The sequence below is a fragment of the Molothrus aeneus genome, chromosome 8 (genome assembly GCF_037042795.1).
Source record: "Molothrus aeneus isolate 106 chromosome 8, BPBGC_Maene_1.0, whole genome shotgun sequence".
NCBI lineage: Eukaryota > Metazoa > Chordata > Aves > Passeriformes > Icteridae > Molothrus > Molothrus aeneus.
This window is the reverse complement of record NC_089653.1, coordinates 21,574,302-21,591,507: the sequence shown is the minus strand read 5'-3', so window position 1 is coordinate 21,591,507 and position 17,206 is coordinate 21,574,302. Positions and strand designations below refer to the sequence as shown.

The 17,206-nt window shown below is 36.1% G+C and overlaps 1 protein-coding gene across 1 annotated transcript in view; it reads left to right on the top strand.

The window, feature by feature from the left end:
- Window positions 1-17,206, top strand: part of LOC136559317 (adhesion G protein-coupled receptor A3-like) — a 252,001-nt gene that overhangs the window by 27,429 nt on the left and 207,366 nt on the right. Inside the window, exon 2 of the mRNA XM_066554455.1 lies at window positions 13,854-13,925. Coding sequence (XP_066410552.1) covers window positions 13,854-13,925 — 72 coding nt within the window. The remainder of the gene's footprint in view (window positions 1-13,853; window positions 13,926-17,206) is intronic.

The window sequence follows — 17,206 nt, the reverse complement described above, 5'->3', positions numbered from 1 at the left end:
CAAATTCTTACTCTCCTTCTGACTTGTTGGTACCTGGCAGGGGCTCTGGGTGAGCTTGAATGTCCTGTGCACGTGGGCTCAGTCACCAGCAGCCTTTTCCCCATCCTGTGTGCACTGGGGCTGTGCCAAGTCCTGCGGTGCCGCTTGGGGAACCCTCACCTCTTCCCCTTCTCAAAACAGATGGCAATCCCAAAGGTTCACTGTGGGCTCCAGAGGGGCAAAAGGGTAAGTGCTGTGGCAGGGGATGTGGGGCTCCCTGCTCTGCCAGGCAAATCACTGCATTTTGGGACTCGAGGGTCTGCTACAGCAGAGGACTTAGCATGTCAGACTTTGAAGAAGTTTGCAGAAGTTGTGACTGATGGCTGGGGTTTTTGGGGAAAAAAAGGCCTGATTTTTAAAGGATTCCTCTAGTGTGCCTGGATGGTACCCTGGGGTCAGGTTTTTTTCTTCATTTGTTGTTGCTGTTGCTTTTGTGTCCACAGTATCTAGAAACTTCTTGTTTTAAAGAAAGTTGGCAACCAGACTTCTCAGAGATGGAGACGTTTGAAAAGTGCCAAATCCCTCAAAAACTAATTCCAGAGCTGTCATCTTGTAATAAGATGCATTTTATAGGTATAGAAACATTTTTGAAATGAAAGAAAAAGCAAATCAGAGCATGGCACATTAGATAATATTGCTGTAGGTAGACAACTGATGTGGATCTGTTAAGCTTCTCTTCAGGTATATTTTTCTTATGGGAGTGTGTGCTTATCATGCCATGAAATGCTTTAAGGTAATCTATTATTATACATAAATATTCAAATTGGTAAGACCAGAATCATACATAATTAAGACATTGAGCTATTCTCATTAATATTTTCCCTCGTCTATACTGAATATAATTGATTTTGTACTGAAGCAATCAGGTCAGATTGCTTGGCTTATGCGAAGGACTTGGCATGAAAATGTCTCTGTTTAGTCTAAAAGTTCCTAATACAAAGATTACAGTGAAGAGATATATTTAAAATATGTATTGGGATTTGTGTTACCATCTTGAAATTGTTTATTTTTGGACATAAAATTCCTGCTTTTACCTAATCTTTAATACACAAAGCTTTCAGAAAACTTGGTAAAGAAGAACTTCTGATGCCTTCTAAATATTCTGTGGCATTTACTGGGGCTAATTTCTGGCACAGTTTCTATATTTCTCTGAGTGCCTTGCTAATATTCTATAAGAATTTGGAGTCTAGTGGAGGGAATTAAACAAATTTTAGAGAAAGGGACATAGCAGGTAAGGAATACCAAAGTTAGCTTTATTCAATACCAGAAACACAGCAGAAACAGGTGTTTAAATGAAGTTTGAAGGAAAATTGTTTGCTCTTAGTTTAGTCTTTCATAGTATGAGGGTGAAACTGATGGAAACATCATTGAAATATTCAGGTTGAATGTTGGAAATCTTATTTGATAATCCAGAGAGTGGATGTTGCAGTTAATTGTTTTGTAATACTGGTTAAGGGTTTTTTTTATCATCATCTGGCTGGCACTTGGTAGTCTTTAAGATCTGTTACACGGTTTCAGTCAAAATTCAGTAATAGTGTGAAATACTTGTACCAGCAACTTGCTGCCATAAATTCTGTACATTAACCATCTCCCATGTCAACTCTGTGAGCACCAAGTAATGAATGTATGAATAGTAAAGAAATAACAGCTACGTGTGTTGCATGAAGTGCAGTTATAAATGATGAAATGGCATTTCAATGGAAAAGAGACAGATGGGTGCCCATGCTGATTTTGGCTTTTACAAGAATTGTCTGTTGTGCCCTGTACTTTCTTTTGCTTTCTTGTCTTTGATGGATGATGGATCTTCCACATTGGTATACCCAACTGCCCATTACTGTAACAGGGGCTTACCCAAAGAATGAATGTCTAAGGTATTTACTTTAGGATTATTTAAGGACAGAATATTTTTTGTCTTTCTTCTTCAAGCAGGTTGTACTGATTTTCTAAAGAACAAAAATTATGTATTGCTTGTAGATCATTTTAGTATATAGCTTGTAATTATATATGTACCAGAAAAGACAATCTTTATCTTACTTTTCTTTACTTGCTTTACTTCATTAGTATTCACAGCTATACTCTCTTCCCTAACCCTGCTTTTATTTCTTTTGTGCCTTTTATTTCTTCAATTCTTTCTGAAGACAGTCTCTGTTTTTAAAAAATAAATAAGTGTGACTGGTCTTACTTATCCTTTCATGCCATTTCAGGCATCCCTGAAAGGTGCTATCACTCTCATTATTTATTCAAGGATCTGAAGATACTTCTGAAAAAAGGAATAAATTATTCTGTCATCATTAGTTTAGGAAAACTTTTAAAACCTCTGAAAGAAATGAATTGGGAAACCATTATGAATAACTGAACTTCATTTAACATAGCTGTGATCATTTCAGGACGTGATTCCCCGCAAAGGCTCTGGAATTCCTTGTGGATATTGCTGCCAGAGTTTATTATTTTAAAAGCAATGCATTCAACTACAGTTATTGTATAACTAAACGTTTTAGGAGCCATTTGGCAGAAATGCACACTGTGAGGTAGAGCTGAATATTTGCAATCGAGTATCAAACAAAAGGTGGTTGAGTGAGCTGAACATTGACTGATGTGAAAGAAACAGATACAAAGCAAGGTAGGGAGAAGTGAGTTGTGTAATGGAAGTTGAATCAAATGATAGGTGTCTTTGTATTATTTATACCAGTGTTTTGAACAGTTGTGCTGAAAGCTTTATTTCAGAGATTGCAGCTATAGTTAAAATGGAAAGAACATCAAATATTGAACAACACAGCCTTAGGAAGATAATTTTAAGTACCTGAGCTGATAGATGCAGCATTTGAGACTGAGATTAAAAAAAGACAAATCACAACTGAGACCAGCATTGACCACTTTAGCTTGGAAGCAGGGAAGTGGATGGACTTGGAGATAATTGCTGTGTTACATTCATCACATGGGGTGAAAACTGCCTTCTCAAATGTCCTAGGAGAATTTTCTTAAAGCCCATTTTCTTAAGGTAACCACATTTCCCCTCTCCAGTGCAAAATCTCTGCGTGATAAGACACGAGGATGTTGCTTAGGCTTAAAATTAGTACTTTCAACCAAGAAGTGGAGTCTTCTGCTTACAATAATTAATTTTTAATTGTCTAGTTAGGGACCCATGTTGAGTAAAGCAAAAGGAGTTTCTGGAGAAGCTCGAGGTCTGCATCCTCATGTTTGGAGTTTCTCAGTCTGACACTTACTGTGACAATTCTCTTGCATGAATGTCTGATCTGTCCAGTAAGTTTAGAGCAGAGGATCTCTGTGCTGTCTAAATTTCAAATTTTTAGGCATTGTTCAAACTGTTGTAGTCCATTTTTTAAGTGGTGCTCAAGGCCAAAATAATCCACAACAGCTATTTTGGATTACACAATCTACAAAATTGTATTGTGGATTACACAATTACACACAAGTGTCCCTATTTTACCACTCTGAGCAGTGCTCTCATCTACCTGGGTCTACTTTAGGCAGGAGATGGGCCTGGATGACATCAAGAGGTCCCTTCCAATCCAGATGATTGGGACAATCAAATTATCTGTCATCCTGCATTTTCTCCCTCAAATGGACACTGTCCCAAATCTGGTTTTTAAACCATTTTGCAGACTTGAAGAATCTCCAAAAAGAACTATAAAACTGGTATGATGGACTGGATGCATTGTATTGGGTTCACTTGCCCTCTGAATTAAATAAGAATAATCACTAAATGTTTAAAACTTTGGGCTGTCACTCAGCTAGAGTGTGTATCAGTAGCTGTCTGAAGTGCCTTAGAAAAACTTCTTTGTCACTCCTTATTAACAGCTAAAACTCTATTCCTCTCAGTCTTTGACACCAAATGGAAGGCTGGGGACCATTCTGACATGCAATCTTACTGTTGAGGCAAAATAGAAAAAACAATTTAGATTTCCTAACCTAGCTCTTTAAATATATCCTTATGAGAAAAGATTTTCTTTTCAAATTCAGCAAGGAATTATTTGATGATGCCAGACCAAGTTTATTTTTTCAGGCTTTCAGTTTCAAATATATTACCCAAAGGATTTACAGTGAGTTCTGTATTTCATTGAATTATCAGAAGGTGTACATTGTCATTTAAAAAAATTTACTGCAGATAGCTCTTTGGCAGAATACAATTACAGTCCCAGCAGAACTTGTAAGTTAAGCTATAAACATTATAAAAACAACAAACCAATTTGTGGCAAAATCAAAATGAATTGCTACAATGGAAACTTTTCAGTATTTTTCTGGATTTATAGTCAGCAATTGTTACTGCTTAACTGTTTTAGTAACTGAGAGACATGAGCATTTTGAAGACAATTCTGAGCATAGTTTTCAGAAATAATACCAAAACTTTTTAATGCTCTTTTAGAAACACATAAAAGGTTAGCAAAACTAGGGAAAGCTAAATGAGTGTTTCAGGATTTAAAAGAAGAGCAGCGAGCTGAATATGAGAAGTGCTGGAAAGATCTTACAAAGGAAACAAAAGGTAATATAAGAAGTGTAATAATAAAGGAATAGTGACTCAGGAAATTTTACTCTTTTTACAAAGTGACTTAGAAGTAAGTTATAGTAAAATCTGAATTAGGAAAGGTGACTTCTTTCTTATACAATTTTAAATTAAATGTTAATCATTTATTTGGTAGTCTTGTTAAAGTCCTTGAACTTAAAAATTCAAAATTTACTTACAGAACAAAGCCTCCTGACTGTATTGTATGTGGTATTTAAAACAGGTTTGGCCCACTTGTGGAGGTGCAAGGCATTTTGGGGTGCTTGTGATCAATTGGCTGAACAGTGGAGTGTCAGCCCAGGAGAGGGGAATGGTTATGCTGACCTTGCCATGATTCACCATGGTCAATCACTTGCAGAAACCATTTTGAAGTGGGGAACCGAAATGAACTTCATATTCCCACTGCAATGAGTATAAAAATTCATGTCCTGTAGGATAAAGACATTTCTCAGCTCTTGTCTGTCTGGTTGGTGCTGAGTGTGCTGAAATGCTCAATCTGCACATTGCTCCCGTGCATTGTTCTCCCAGCTTCTCTGCAACTCCTGGCGGTGTTTGCACTATTGCTGGTGGTGAATTTTATAAAAGTGTGAATGAGAAACAAGCATAAGAATGTAATGTTCCCACAATGTCAACTGAGGTGAATGAAAGCCATGTCAAAAGCTAATCCTCCTGTAGTCAATCACTTCAGTAAATCCATTTGCGTATTGCACAGGCTTACTCAATGGAGAACTTTTAATTTTTAAAATATTCTGTATGAATCTCATTTTTCTGACTTAAAATGGTTTTTAAATAGCTATTTATAGAAGACTGTGCAGTGAGTCAAGGGCAAAACCAAGAACACCAGGGCATGCAGACCCATGCTGTCACCAGTTGGCTACATATGCTTTTAGAAAGTGTTTTATTGCAAGGTGAGACAAAAGGATTTCCTGTTCATTGTAGAGAGAGCTTTGAATGATTCCTCTCTTTTTCCAAAGAAAATGTTGACAATAGGATCTTTGATCTTCAGAAGCTAATGCACGTGACAAATTTAATTCATGTAAATAATTCTGCTAGATTCAGTAAGATCTATCACAGGAAGTTAAACATGCATAACTATGTCTCAAGTAAAGACCATGCATGTGGTAGGTATAGTGATATAGTCCAAAAGTTCACTTAGATAAAGTTCTCTCTTCAACAGATGTAGTGGAAATGCTGTCTTATCAAAAGATCATGTGGGGTTTTTTAACTACTTTTTGCAAAAAATGACATTCACTCAAGTTCAAATCTTGTAAAAGCAAGATTTATCTAGACAGCTGAATAGTGTTAGAAGTGTCCATGTTGTAGTAAAATAGTAATGATTTATCACATTTTTTATATTCTCGTATTTTATGTTCAGTTCAGTATTATGTGATTTTAGGAAATATCACTGCATAATTCCAGTTTACTATTCCAGTGCTATATTGCTATTGTCAAACCTTTTTCTACAATCATCCATTCATGATGTAAGTTTTCCAGGTGCTGACTTTCTTGAATACAATTGATTAAACTTGTATTCTGTAGAATAGAATCCTGTATGACACCTCGAGTGTTGAGTGATCCTTAGAAATAACCTTTAGACCTCAAGGTCTTGTGGGGAAAAAAAAGGTTTTACTTAATAGGATCATCTAGTTCAGAAATTATCTAATGCTTGACAAAAGTCATAAAATAGACAAGCACATTTCTTTTCACAAGTACTTGCAGTCCTATTAGTAATGCTTTGATTCCTACTGCTACTTGTCCTGTTCAGTTAATTAATATCATTCTGTAGTGGAGTGGGCTTGTTCAAAAGCTGAAAACTCTTTTAACTCCCCCACTGTTAGGAAATCATATTAAAATTTCTTTTTGAGAGTGACCTTGCTGCTTCCTTTTGTTGATACATTAATACCACTAAACCAGTATTTGGGAGAGATGAGTTGTGCGTCCTGCTAGTGATGACAATATTTTGTTTTACTGTTTGAGTTGTGATGTTGCTTACAAAAAAAAGGCTCTTGAATATGACTTTACCTAATTAAATCAGTTGATGTGATAATTAATACAAGAATTCTCTGGGTTTGGTATTTTGAATGTGACCTAGCAGTTTCCTATATCATCGAAGAGGACTCTTGATGAAAAGCCACCAGTATGAACACCAAAGAAAAAAGAATAAGAGTTTTGCCTTATACTTTAAATTGCTGAAAGTGGGGCTATGGAACTGTGGTTTTCCACAAAGGCAATGTTCTATTTTCATACTACAGTTTCTCCCACATTCCATTTAATTTATGACAGGCTATTAGTGTTAATTTGCACTTTTGGAAGGACTTCCATTTAAATAACTAATTACCTAAAAGGAAATTTTTTGATGCTTATGCTTTCTTTTGCTATCATCAAATAGTGTCAAGATTTGGAAGCTGCTGTACTGCTGGTACTGTACAAATTAGAAGTATAATTAGCACACTGTTACTGCCTCTTTGACTGTAGCTCTTTGGGGGTTGTTCTACCATGTGAACATGCTATGTACAATAGTAGGCACTTTTTGGAGTATTTTTCTGCTTTCACTACTGCTTGATATTGCTGCAAGTGAATGGGTTTAACACAAGCTGGTATACACAAAAGATAATGATGAAACCAGCTGGAATTGGAGATGCTGAGAGACTGGGTTTTATTGCTTTCTACAGGATTTTTGTATGATTCTTTTTAAGAATGCTGACCACATGCTTTGTTTAGTTTGAAAAGACAATACAATGGGTCACAATTCCCTTCAGGAAGAGAGGTGTCACTTTAGGCCATTATATGCATATTTACTCTTCTGATAATTTAGCTTTATGCTCTTTTAAGTTTTGATGTTCTCAAAGTCAGAAAGAGAGGCAGACACTGAATTACTGTACACAGATACTGATATATAATAAATCAATGAATACTCCCCAAATCTTTACAACTTTTCCTTCCTTGTGTTTGGGTATCAGACTATGTAGATGTCCACCACACCCCATTCATCCCGTGAGCTGTCAGTAGTGTTTTCAGTCCTTTTTCTCTTTTCACTTGTTCAATCAGTTTTGTTATTGTTCTGTGACTTCCCTCCCAGTCTGTCTGTAAAGTTCTAATGTTATCTGTTGAAGTCTTTGGTAGTAGCTCAGTAGTTAGGATGTGGTTTTCAGCTGGGAGAGGGGAAGAAAAAAGTGCAGTTAGTACCTGTATTTTATAATAGCTCCATGTATCTCTGTCTGTGTGGCACAAAAAGCAGGTATCCTTTTCAAAATCTATTTTTCTATTTCTGCCATGTTTGTGGGCAAACTCCTTAATTTGTTTCTGTGGTGCAGCTATCAATGAATTATGGATGTTGCGGGGAATAAACAATAGTTTGGTTTACCACCAAGAAGGATTTAAAAATGTTAAAGAATTTAGAAAAGCCTTTAAATTTTCATTTTACACTGTAGGATTTCAATTCAAATTATTCCAGTCTTATTCTGATAGGGTAAAACTGAATTTCTGATAGAAATTAATTTTTCCCTCCCAGTGTTACAGGGAATTTCACAGGATGTCCGCTCACACTCCCTTTGTATCTAACCACGTACCACATGTAAAGAGAATGAACATCTCAAGCTTCAATATGTCAGCTGTTATCAGACTTCCATGAAAAATGATTAACTACTATTTGTACTTAAATTGTTATTTTGAAATAAAAGATACTTCAAGTTGCTTGATGCTAAGTTAGTATGTAAGAGAAACTTCAGAACTCAAACCACAATTTCTGAACAGAACCCCTACACAGCTGTTCCAGATGTACAGTCTTAGTGGACCAGGTTTTCTGTCTTTTTTCAAATTCTCATGGATGTCTGCCTATCACACTTTTCTGCTTGAGAAGTGGAAAACTGAATAGGGATTAAGAGGAAGTGCACAGCAGGGGCAGGTGTGGCTGGGCGTCTGGGATGTGTTTCCTGTAGCACTTGAGTGTCCCTTCAGCTATGCTCAGTGAGTGGGGCTTAAAGGAAGGATTTGCTGATTTCAATTTTCTAGACATGGTCTATGAGCCTAGACACAGGCCTGCGTCAGGCTTGAGCTGTACCAGCTCTTGGGCTTCTCAGCAGAAAATCAGGTGAAAGTTGACATTTTACTGATTTTTCATGAAGTTTGGGTGGGAGTTTTTTGCTTGTGGTTTTTGTGTATTTTCCCCTGTGAGTATTATCAGAGGAAATACATATTTTCATTAATGGGTCACACTTCCTTCTGTGTTCACTATGCATTTGGGAATAGCAGTCTTCATCTCCATGCCTTGTCCTCCATGGATTTGGTTATTTGAGCTGTGCTTTCTCTGTAGGTGCATTGCTGTGTGAGCTCACAGGCTCTAGGCTTTACTGGGTGGGATGCAGCCCCATCCCACTGAAGAAGCCTCAGCTGTGGAATTTGTTTACTCTGTAATGTCATTGACTTTGGAGGCTTGCTAAAAGGATTCCTTTTCTCTGAGAGGTTATAGGAAGTTGAAGTTTGTTTGCATTATGATTGAGAGTTCTTTATTTGATGCTTTTTAAATACTATAGTACGTTCTCTAATGCTGGGCATTTTTTATACTTGAATGAGACTCTGTTGCACAATATCATATCATCCTTTCTATGGTTTCACAAAACCAAAAATCACAGCATCATTTTAAGCAAACTGTGATTTGTGGCTTGTTTAATTCAAACGGAGGAATTGGAAAGAAAATCAGAGGAATTACTTTTATCCATTAGAACAATTTATTCTTTTAGATGTCTGTCCTGTAAAGGCAGGGGTGTTCAGGAGAAAGTGGAAGCAATGGCTCGTGGGCTGTCCATGCTTCTCCATTGTTAGCATCTCCTTGGCATGATTTTGGTCCTGGTGTGTGGTGAGGTTGGTTTGCAGTGCAGGGTGAATGAAATTGTTCAGCCTGTGCTGCAGCCCTCCAGGGAAGTGCATTTGTGCCAGAAACTATGTGCATGGATCAGATGCTTTAGGATGTCAGTGCAAGTCGAGAGAGGGTGTTTGAATGATATCCCTTCAGGACAGGAGCAGTGCTGGAGGGCTCCACAGGGCCAGGAAAGGACAGACCTGGTGTTGAGTTAATATCTTCTGAACAGCCTCCCTGGGTAAACTGTCCCCCAGAGTGTCTTGGGAGGAGGAGCAGCAGGGACATAAAATTTCAGAGGGTCAACTGCAGTAACAAAATGGTTCATAACGTGTCTGATGAGCAGAGTGGTACTGACAAGTAAATTGCTCCCCAGCATTAGTTTAGTTGTATCCTGTCAGAGCTGGGACTGAAAGTACCTTGATTTGGATTTTCAGTTACTTGGGCTTAAATCATTAATATATTGTGTAAAGACAGTTTGCAAACTGCTTTAAAATAAATGTGTATTAGAAGGCTTCTCTGGGAAACTTCTTCCTTAACAAAACCAAAAAAATAAACAAAAGGAAAAAACCCACTGCCATCACAAAAAAACCCCAACCCCCAAACCAACCAACCAACAAAAAACCCCCCAAAACCCAAACCAAAACAAAAAACTACTTTAAGTGGACTTTTGTTTTGGAAAAGATGATCATTGAAATAAAGCGTGCTCATTTTTCATAGTGTTTCTTCTGCTGGAATAAAGTATTTAAAATGAGGGATTCTTAGCACATGGCTAGAAACTGATAATTATTTAAACCAGCTGCCTAGTTGCAGTGTATAGTGAGATTCATCACTGATTCACTAACACATCAGAAAAAAATTCCCAAAAAGTGAAAATGCTATGGATAGATAAAATGTGAGAAGTGGGCGCATGGTGTTGGTTTATTTTTAAAAAATGCAGCCTCTCTTTGAAGTTTGATTAGAATGAGTCAGTTTCTGTTAGATCTGACAATTATAAATTTGTTATTAGCTTTCCAAAATAAAATACATGAATAAAACTTTTTTAAAATGTGCTTATTCACCAAACCATTGCATCTGTAAGTATGGGAAAATGATGCTTATCACTGCAAAATTTCTGCAGGTCTTTAATTAGAAGCATTTCCCTGTAAGGAGATGACTGTATTTGGGGGAAAAGAGAAACTTACCTGTTTTGGCCATACTTGACACATTTCATATCCAGTCTGTTACTTCTCTAAAGAAATAACGTACAAAAATTATTCAGTGTAATTTCAGCATCAAGAGTAAGAGCCACAATTTTTCCTGGCATTAATTATTTTAAAAGAATTTTCATTTTTTTATAGTTTAGCCTCATTTTTCTGTTAGGATTTTGAACGTTGTAACCAAAACTTTCCTCCCTTCCATCCTCATCCCCACAGCAAATGTTCTCAGAAGGGAAGGATGTTACAAGTTGCATTGAAAGTTTAGTAAGTAATTTATTATTGGATGAAAAATAATGAGATTTATGTTTGCCAGTGAAGTTGTTCATTTTATTCACAGAATTGATCTTCAGTGCAAACAATCCTTCTTGATAACAGCCTGTTGTGCGTTCTTGTACATCACTAAAACTAATTAAAAACAGGTGGATTTTTCCCATGGAGCAGTACCACTCAGCTCAATGAAATGAAGTTAACTTGTATGAGTTGTCAGAGAGGATGTTGTTTTCCTTAGGGACTATACTGGAATGTTAGGATTCTCTAAAGCTGCATTTCTGAACAGAAAAATAATCATATTTTTACTATGATACCCATATTACTTTGTTTATAAAACTTGAATTTAAGTTGGTGCTGTAGACAAGAGGAAACCCTAAAGGAGACTTAATTTTTGAAACCTGATCTCTGTGTGAAAGTCTCTGTGAAACTCTGGTATAAAGATTTGAAGGGTTTCATTTAGGGACTCAAATCTACATAGCTAAGTTTTGTTGGTGTTTTTTTTTAAACTTGTGGTGTCACATTTTTCAAGACACAGTTTATCTTTCACAAAAATGAATGAGATAGAAATATTGAAGAATCATGAGCTGTGTTTACTGAGTATTCCGTTTATGAACTAAATGATCTGCTTAATCTTGTGATTTATTGCTAGTTTGATAGTTCTCTTTAATAGGAGTTTGGCTTATGTGGGATAATGATGCTGGTTTCATTCTGTGTGTAGGGTTGTGCAGAACGGGACATGGAGGTAGGGTAGGAGACCACCTGATTTGTGCTGCATTTTCAGGGAGTGCCAGCAAAGTTCAGACTGGCCTCTTTTTCTGGGCAGAATTAATAGAAGGCTGAAAAAACAACTGTCATAATAAAATTTTTTTTCAAGACAGAAATACTTATATCTAAGCCAGCTATGAGTTTTGAAATAACCTATCTTTGCAAATCACACTATGCAGAGTGGTCCAAATATAATCTTTGTATCTAATGTCATTGTTACAGACTTCAAAGATGGTCTCTCTGTAACAAGGCATATTAAAAAAAATGACCCATATGAAGTGGACTCGTTTATGTTAGTCTTTACAAGCCTAGCGCTTAGCCAATTTTAATTTTGAGTCTTCATTTTTTCTTGACTAACTCCAGTTCTGTGCAGCCTCAGATGACAGGTTGAATAAAATAATAAAGTAATAGAAGACTGAAAATAAAAAACACTAGAGCATTTAATATATTTACATTTTCTAGTTTAGATAGTTTGAATTTTAAACAGGTCTTTCATCATGTCACTGCTGAAATATATTCCTAAAATGGTAAAGAAGAGTTGGTAAATTAGATAAATATTATCATACATACAATTTTTAATCTGAGAAGTAGGAGGAGGAACTTGTGACATGCGGAGTTTCTTAGTTGATGGAAATAAACTGTGTGTATAGTGGAGCATATTTAATTTTTGTTGCAAGCTGAGGGTTCTGTGTGCTTTCAGATGCATGGGTGTATGGATCATGGTTGATGCCAAATTTCTACTTGTGGGTACCACTGTCTGGTTCTGGGTGAGGAGTGATGCTGCTGCACTCATGCATTTACAAGCAGCATAGTGTAGGACAGGTCAGATCTGATCATCTCTCTTCTCCATGTAGATGGCCCACAGTGAGCCATCAACTCACATCAAAATATGCATTTATTTATGAATTTTAGATTTGCAGAAATCTCCAGATCTTACTAACATTGCGGTACTTTAACTTTGCTACATTAATACTTTTCCCCTATGAGTCAGTGTTGTTACATTTGCACCTAGAGGTGGGATCTTATGTGGTTGGTTTGTTGGGACGAAGAACTTACTGTTCATATACAATGGCAAATACGAAGAGCAAGACTATCTTGTCTTGAGTAACAGATTATTTTAAAACTTTGCTAAACAATAAAATTGGTCAAAAAACCTCGAGTTTTCTACTTAAGAATATAAAACTTCTTTTGAAATTTTTTTTTGGTCTTCTTTCTATCTTAATGCAAACTGCTTATCTTATTTTGAAATGTACTTTTGTGCACCAGAGAAGTATAGTTTATTGTAAATGTTACATTAAAAGACTCATTTTTCAGGCAGTTAGAATTAGATTTTTTCAGAGACAAATGTTTTCTATGCACATTGCATAATCATTAGATTAAAAACCAATTTCTCCAGCTTCTAAAACAAACCATTTCTTTTGCATATTGGAAAGTTTTTAAGGCGTAACATCTTCAGAATAAGTGCATGTTCATATTGTATTGCTTCTGAAATAGCTGGGAACAGTGATGGAAAATCACTAAACTAGAAAGGATCACTTGTGAAATGCACAGTACCTTAACATAAAGAGGAAGAATAAACAACTTTTTCCATGGCCTGCATGCAGGGCCAGTTTGCAAATGTGTGATGGTGGTGGTGCTTGATGGGTCAGGCATAGTTTAATTACTGACTTTCTACTATGCAAAGGTTGCAACAGGAAAACATTTTTGGACTTGTCTGTTTTTGTTTGTCTCTCCTATAGAAAATTAAATACTTTATCTGTATATGTGAGCTATCCATGGTATGATGGCTCGTACCTCCCTGCTACAGCAGCCACTGCAAAGTGATTTTATTGTCCTCCAATCTACTGGAATAGTTTTTAACATGTCTTTTGCTTTACCAGCCTTTTTGCAGACCAACAAGTACCTCAGTGTTAATTTAGAATCTACTAGTGAAGTGTGGGCATTTAGCAGTGTTAGAATTTTCAAGCTGGAGTAAAAATTTGTTTCTTGACATATTTATTGACAGTGCTTTTATTTAATAAAGAAGAAAGCACGCACTTTGGGAAATGGTAGTCTTTATTTATGGCTAAGATGGGAAAATGCAAATGAAGTGGTGAATTTTGTGATTAGTATTTTACAGAGCAGTCACTTACTATAATTATGTTTTAGATCAGAGTGGAATTATCATGTTCTATTAACCAGATTGTTTCCTGACTTCTTGTAGGATTCTGAGTAACAACAAGATCTTGGGGTTGAAGAATGGCTCTTTCTTTGGACTGAGATCCCTGGAGAGACTGTGAGTAACTGATCAGCCTTGCTCCACCTTCAATTCAAAGTCTTTGTACTTTAAATATAGAAACAAACATCAGATAAGAAAGTTGAGATGTTCTGAGCTGTATTGCACAGTAGAGTTTCTAGGCAGTCATCAGGTTAAGAAACAGCATAAAAATGAGTGCATGGGGATGGATGTGGAACATGCAGGAAAGCACTGCCATCAATTTGGAACTAAAATAAACATCCAGTCAAAGCCTTGTACTACACTCTGTGCACTATCACAGCAAAGACTGCTATATGTAATGGTAACACTAATATACCTGACATGTAGTTTGGGTTATTTAACTCATTGGTCTCCAATATTTCTATTTTAGATCTATAGAAGTTTAAATTTTTTCTATATTTTGATTATAATATCAACAACTTAGACAGCATTTATCACAGGAGCAAACAATGACTTTGATAAAGCTCCATGGCCATGTATTTCTAGCCAGTATTTGAAGGGGGAAGAGGAGCTCAGGAGCAGCTAATCAGTTAGGAGGAAAATATTTGGAAATTTCAATGGAAATAAATAAGTAGTAATAGCTACACTATAATAACACTACTTTCTGTATATATAGGTCAGTCATTGGAGAATAATTGTGAACAAGCCTAAAGAACTATTTTTTATATCTATAGGCAACTTCTGGTAACAGTACATCTAAAATGAGTAATTATGTCATGCCTATCTTACAGTATCTCCTGCAGCTTAAGCTAAATTACCTTTATACTGCTTTGTAAGAGTAGCTTTGTTATGTAGTGATTGATTGTAGTTATTGATATAAAATTGTTGCTGCATTCATGAATGCATGAATGTATTCTGTGGGGTGTGAATATTTCCCTATGCAAAGAAATGATGTATTAAAATCAACCTTAGCTAATATTTTTACTCTAGATGTGTGTGATATGCATGCTGTTCATGGTTGTGGAACAAAGTGGATAAGTATACCATACTGAGTTGAGTGTCCTAAATGTGGTTTAAAAATAAACAACTCATTTCAAGGTCTACAGCAATCCCTTTGAAGGATTTGGGTAAAGTGATTGTCAGAACATTTCTGCTGAGTAACATTATATTGTCTCTGCATACAGTTATAGTTGTGTCAAGTACTTTCATTAATGTATTAAATGATATGGAATATTAAGTAGTCTGGAATGGAGAGTGAGGTATTATTTACTAACTGGTTTAATATTAGGATTAACAGTGATATGAGGTTTGTAAAAAAGTCTGCAAATATTTTAGACAAAACAAAAACAATTTAGAACACAGAATAGAATTACAAATTTATTGCAAGGGAAATTAGTAAGTTAAATTCTCATGTAAGTAAATACAATTAATTTAGTGTTTAGAACTAAAGGAAAACATTTCCTCTGAGGTTTTCTTAATGTTTAATTTACATTGGAGAATTATACTGAGCATGTAGTTTTAAGAATTTTATTAGTTAAATAGTGAGAGAAATACTTGAGCCTGAAAAGACATTAGAAACAAAACTAAGAGCAGTGAGAAAACAGAAAAGCTGCCTTAAGTGAGTAGCCTCGAGTACCATCACAATCCAAACCATTCTATTTTCCTGTATTGATTTTTCACAACAGTGCAGATAAAATGAATATCATCTTCTCTGTTTCTAATTCTATTTGGCTATGGTGTAATGCAAAATCCATGAGTGGTCCGTGAATTGAAGACTGGAATTCAAGTGATGACATTCTCATGATTCAGCTGCTCTGTTTCTGTTTCATTTGGGGCCACTCAGGCCCCATATGCTTCTTATCAATATCTGTGAAATCCCAGTTTCAGCTGCAGGGGCGAGAACAGCTGGAATAGTCTACTAGGAGGTGAGTGTGAATGAATTACAGCTGGATGAGTGCTCCTAGCTCTTGGACAAAGGTTTCCCCAGCTTTGCCTTTTGGACAGAACCTGATTCAGAGCAGTACTTCAGGTGCTCAAAATGGAGAAGTGTGGCAGCAGCTGCTTTGATGTTTGTGACTTATGAAAACGGAGCAAGAAAGTCCAGGCAAACTATTATTTGCCTGAAAGGAAGGACCGTAGCAGGGAAATCTAGCTTCCCTTAAAATAATGTCAAGTTTACAAGATTAGGTGCTTAGGAACATGGGTGTGTTGGAGTTAAGAATTACTCACTTAATTTGGCTTTGCACTCCTTGTGGTCCTGTTCAGAAGAAAAAGTAATGTGAGTGCCATAGAGGAAAGAATCATGCAAGTCAGTAATTTATTTTTTCTACGGTTACTGTGAGAACATGAGCTAGAAGAATGCAAGCTTACATGGAAGATGAAATCATTCAATGTCAAACTGGAAAAGAATAGAGAAGTAAATTTTCAGGTGGAATTGAATTACTTGTATATTCTGACTCTTCCCTGTTCTGGAGTGCTTAAACCCTCTTTTTGTGTAAAGAATGGTTTGAAGCACTACTCCAATAAGTAAGTGACAACTTTCCCCCTATTATTTTGTTTTTCAATGCATGTCACAACAGGAATTGGATTACAGAAGTGTCAGTCTTCTCAGGTTCTGGTGATCTCTCAAGAGCGTGTTACACAAGTGAGGTCTCTCACTGAGCAGTTGTCTCAAAGTGGGACTCTCATTCTATCAAGCAAATCAAGATAAGTTATTTACCCTTTAACTATCCATTCTAAGAGTAAGACAAAATTGATTTCTCTAAAACTAAGGCTATTGTAGAATTCTAATATTTTACATGGAATATTTTTTTTCAAAATGTTTTTCAGAAAATTGCAGTTTTTTCCCAACCATAACATAAGAATAACAAGGTTAGCATTTTAGATTTTCTCAGTGTTGCTGCTATAGGAAACCTGATACTAGGTTTTCAGATGATAGAGGCAACAAACCAGGGAAAAATATGTTTAGGGAAACAGTTACTTCCTTTTTAATAATTTAAAGATAGTATTATATTTAATAATAATCCATTAATATTAAAAATGAAATGTAATAATGTCTATTAAAAATAGTGATCAAAAGGCATGTATGAAATGCTAATATTTTTACTGGACATTTTGTAAAAATGCTTTGAAAAACACTGACTCACAAAGGTGCACTTTCAGTTTTATGTATGTGTATGAACAGTGACTCATGAGTGATCTGTAGAGGTGGCAATACCTTTCCACAGTTACAGTTTTCTGAAATTAAGAAATTGCCATGTGCTGTTTTGGAAAAGTTGGCTCACAAATGTGACATGGCATCTGGATCATGAAGTGCCCCTGTGCCAATGAGCTTACACTGTAGAGACAAGAGGCATTTA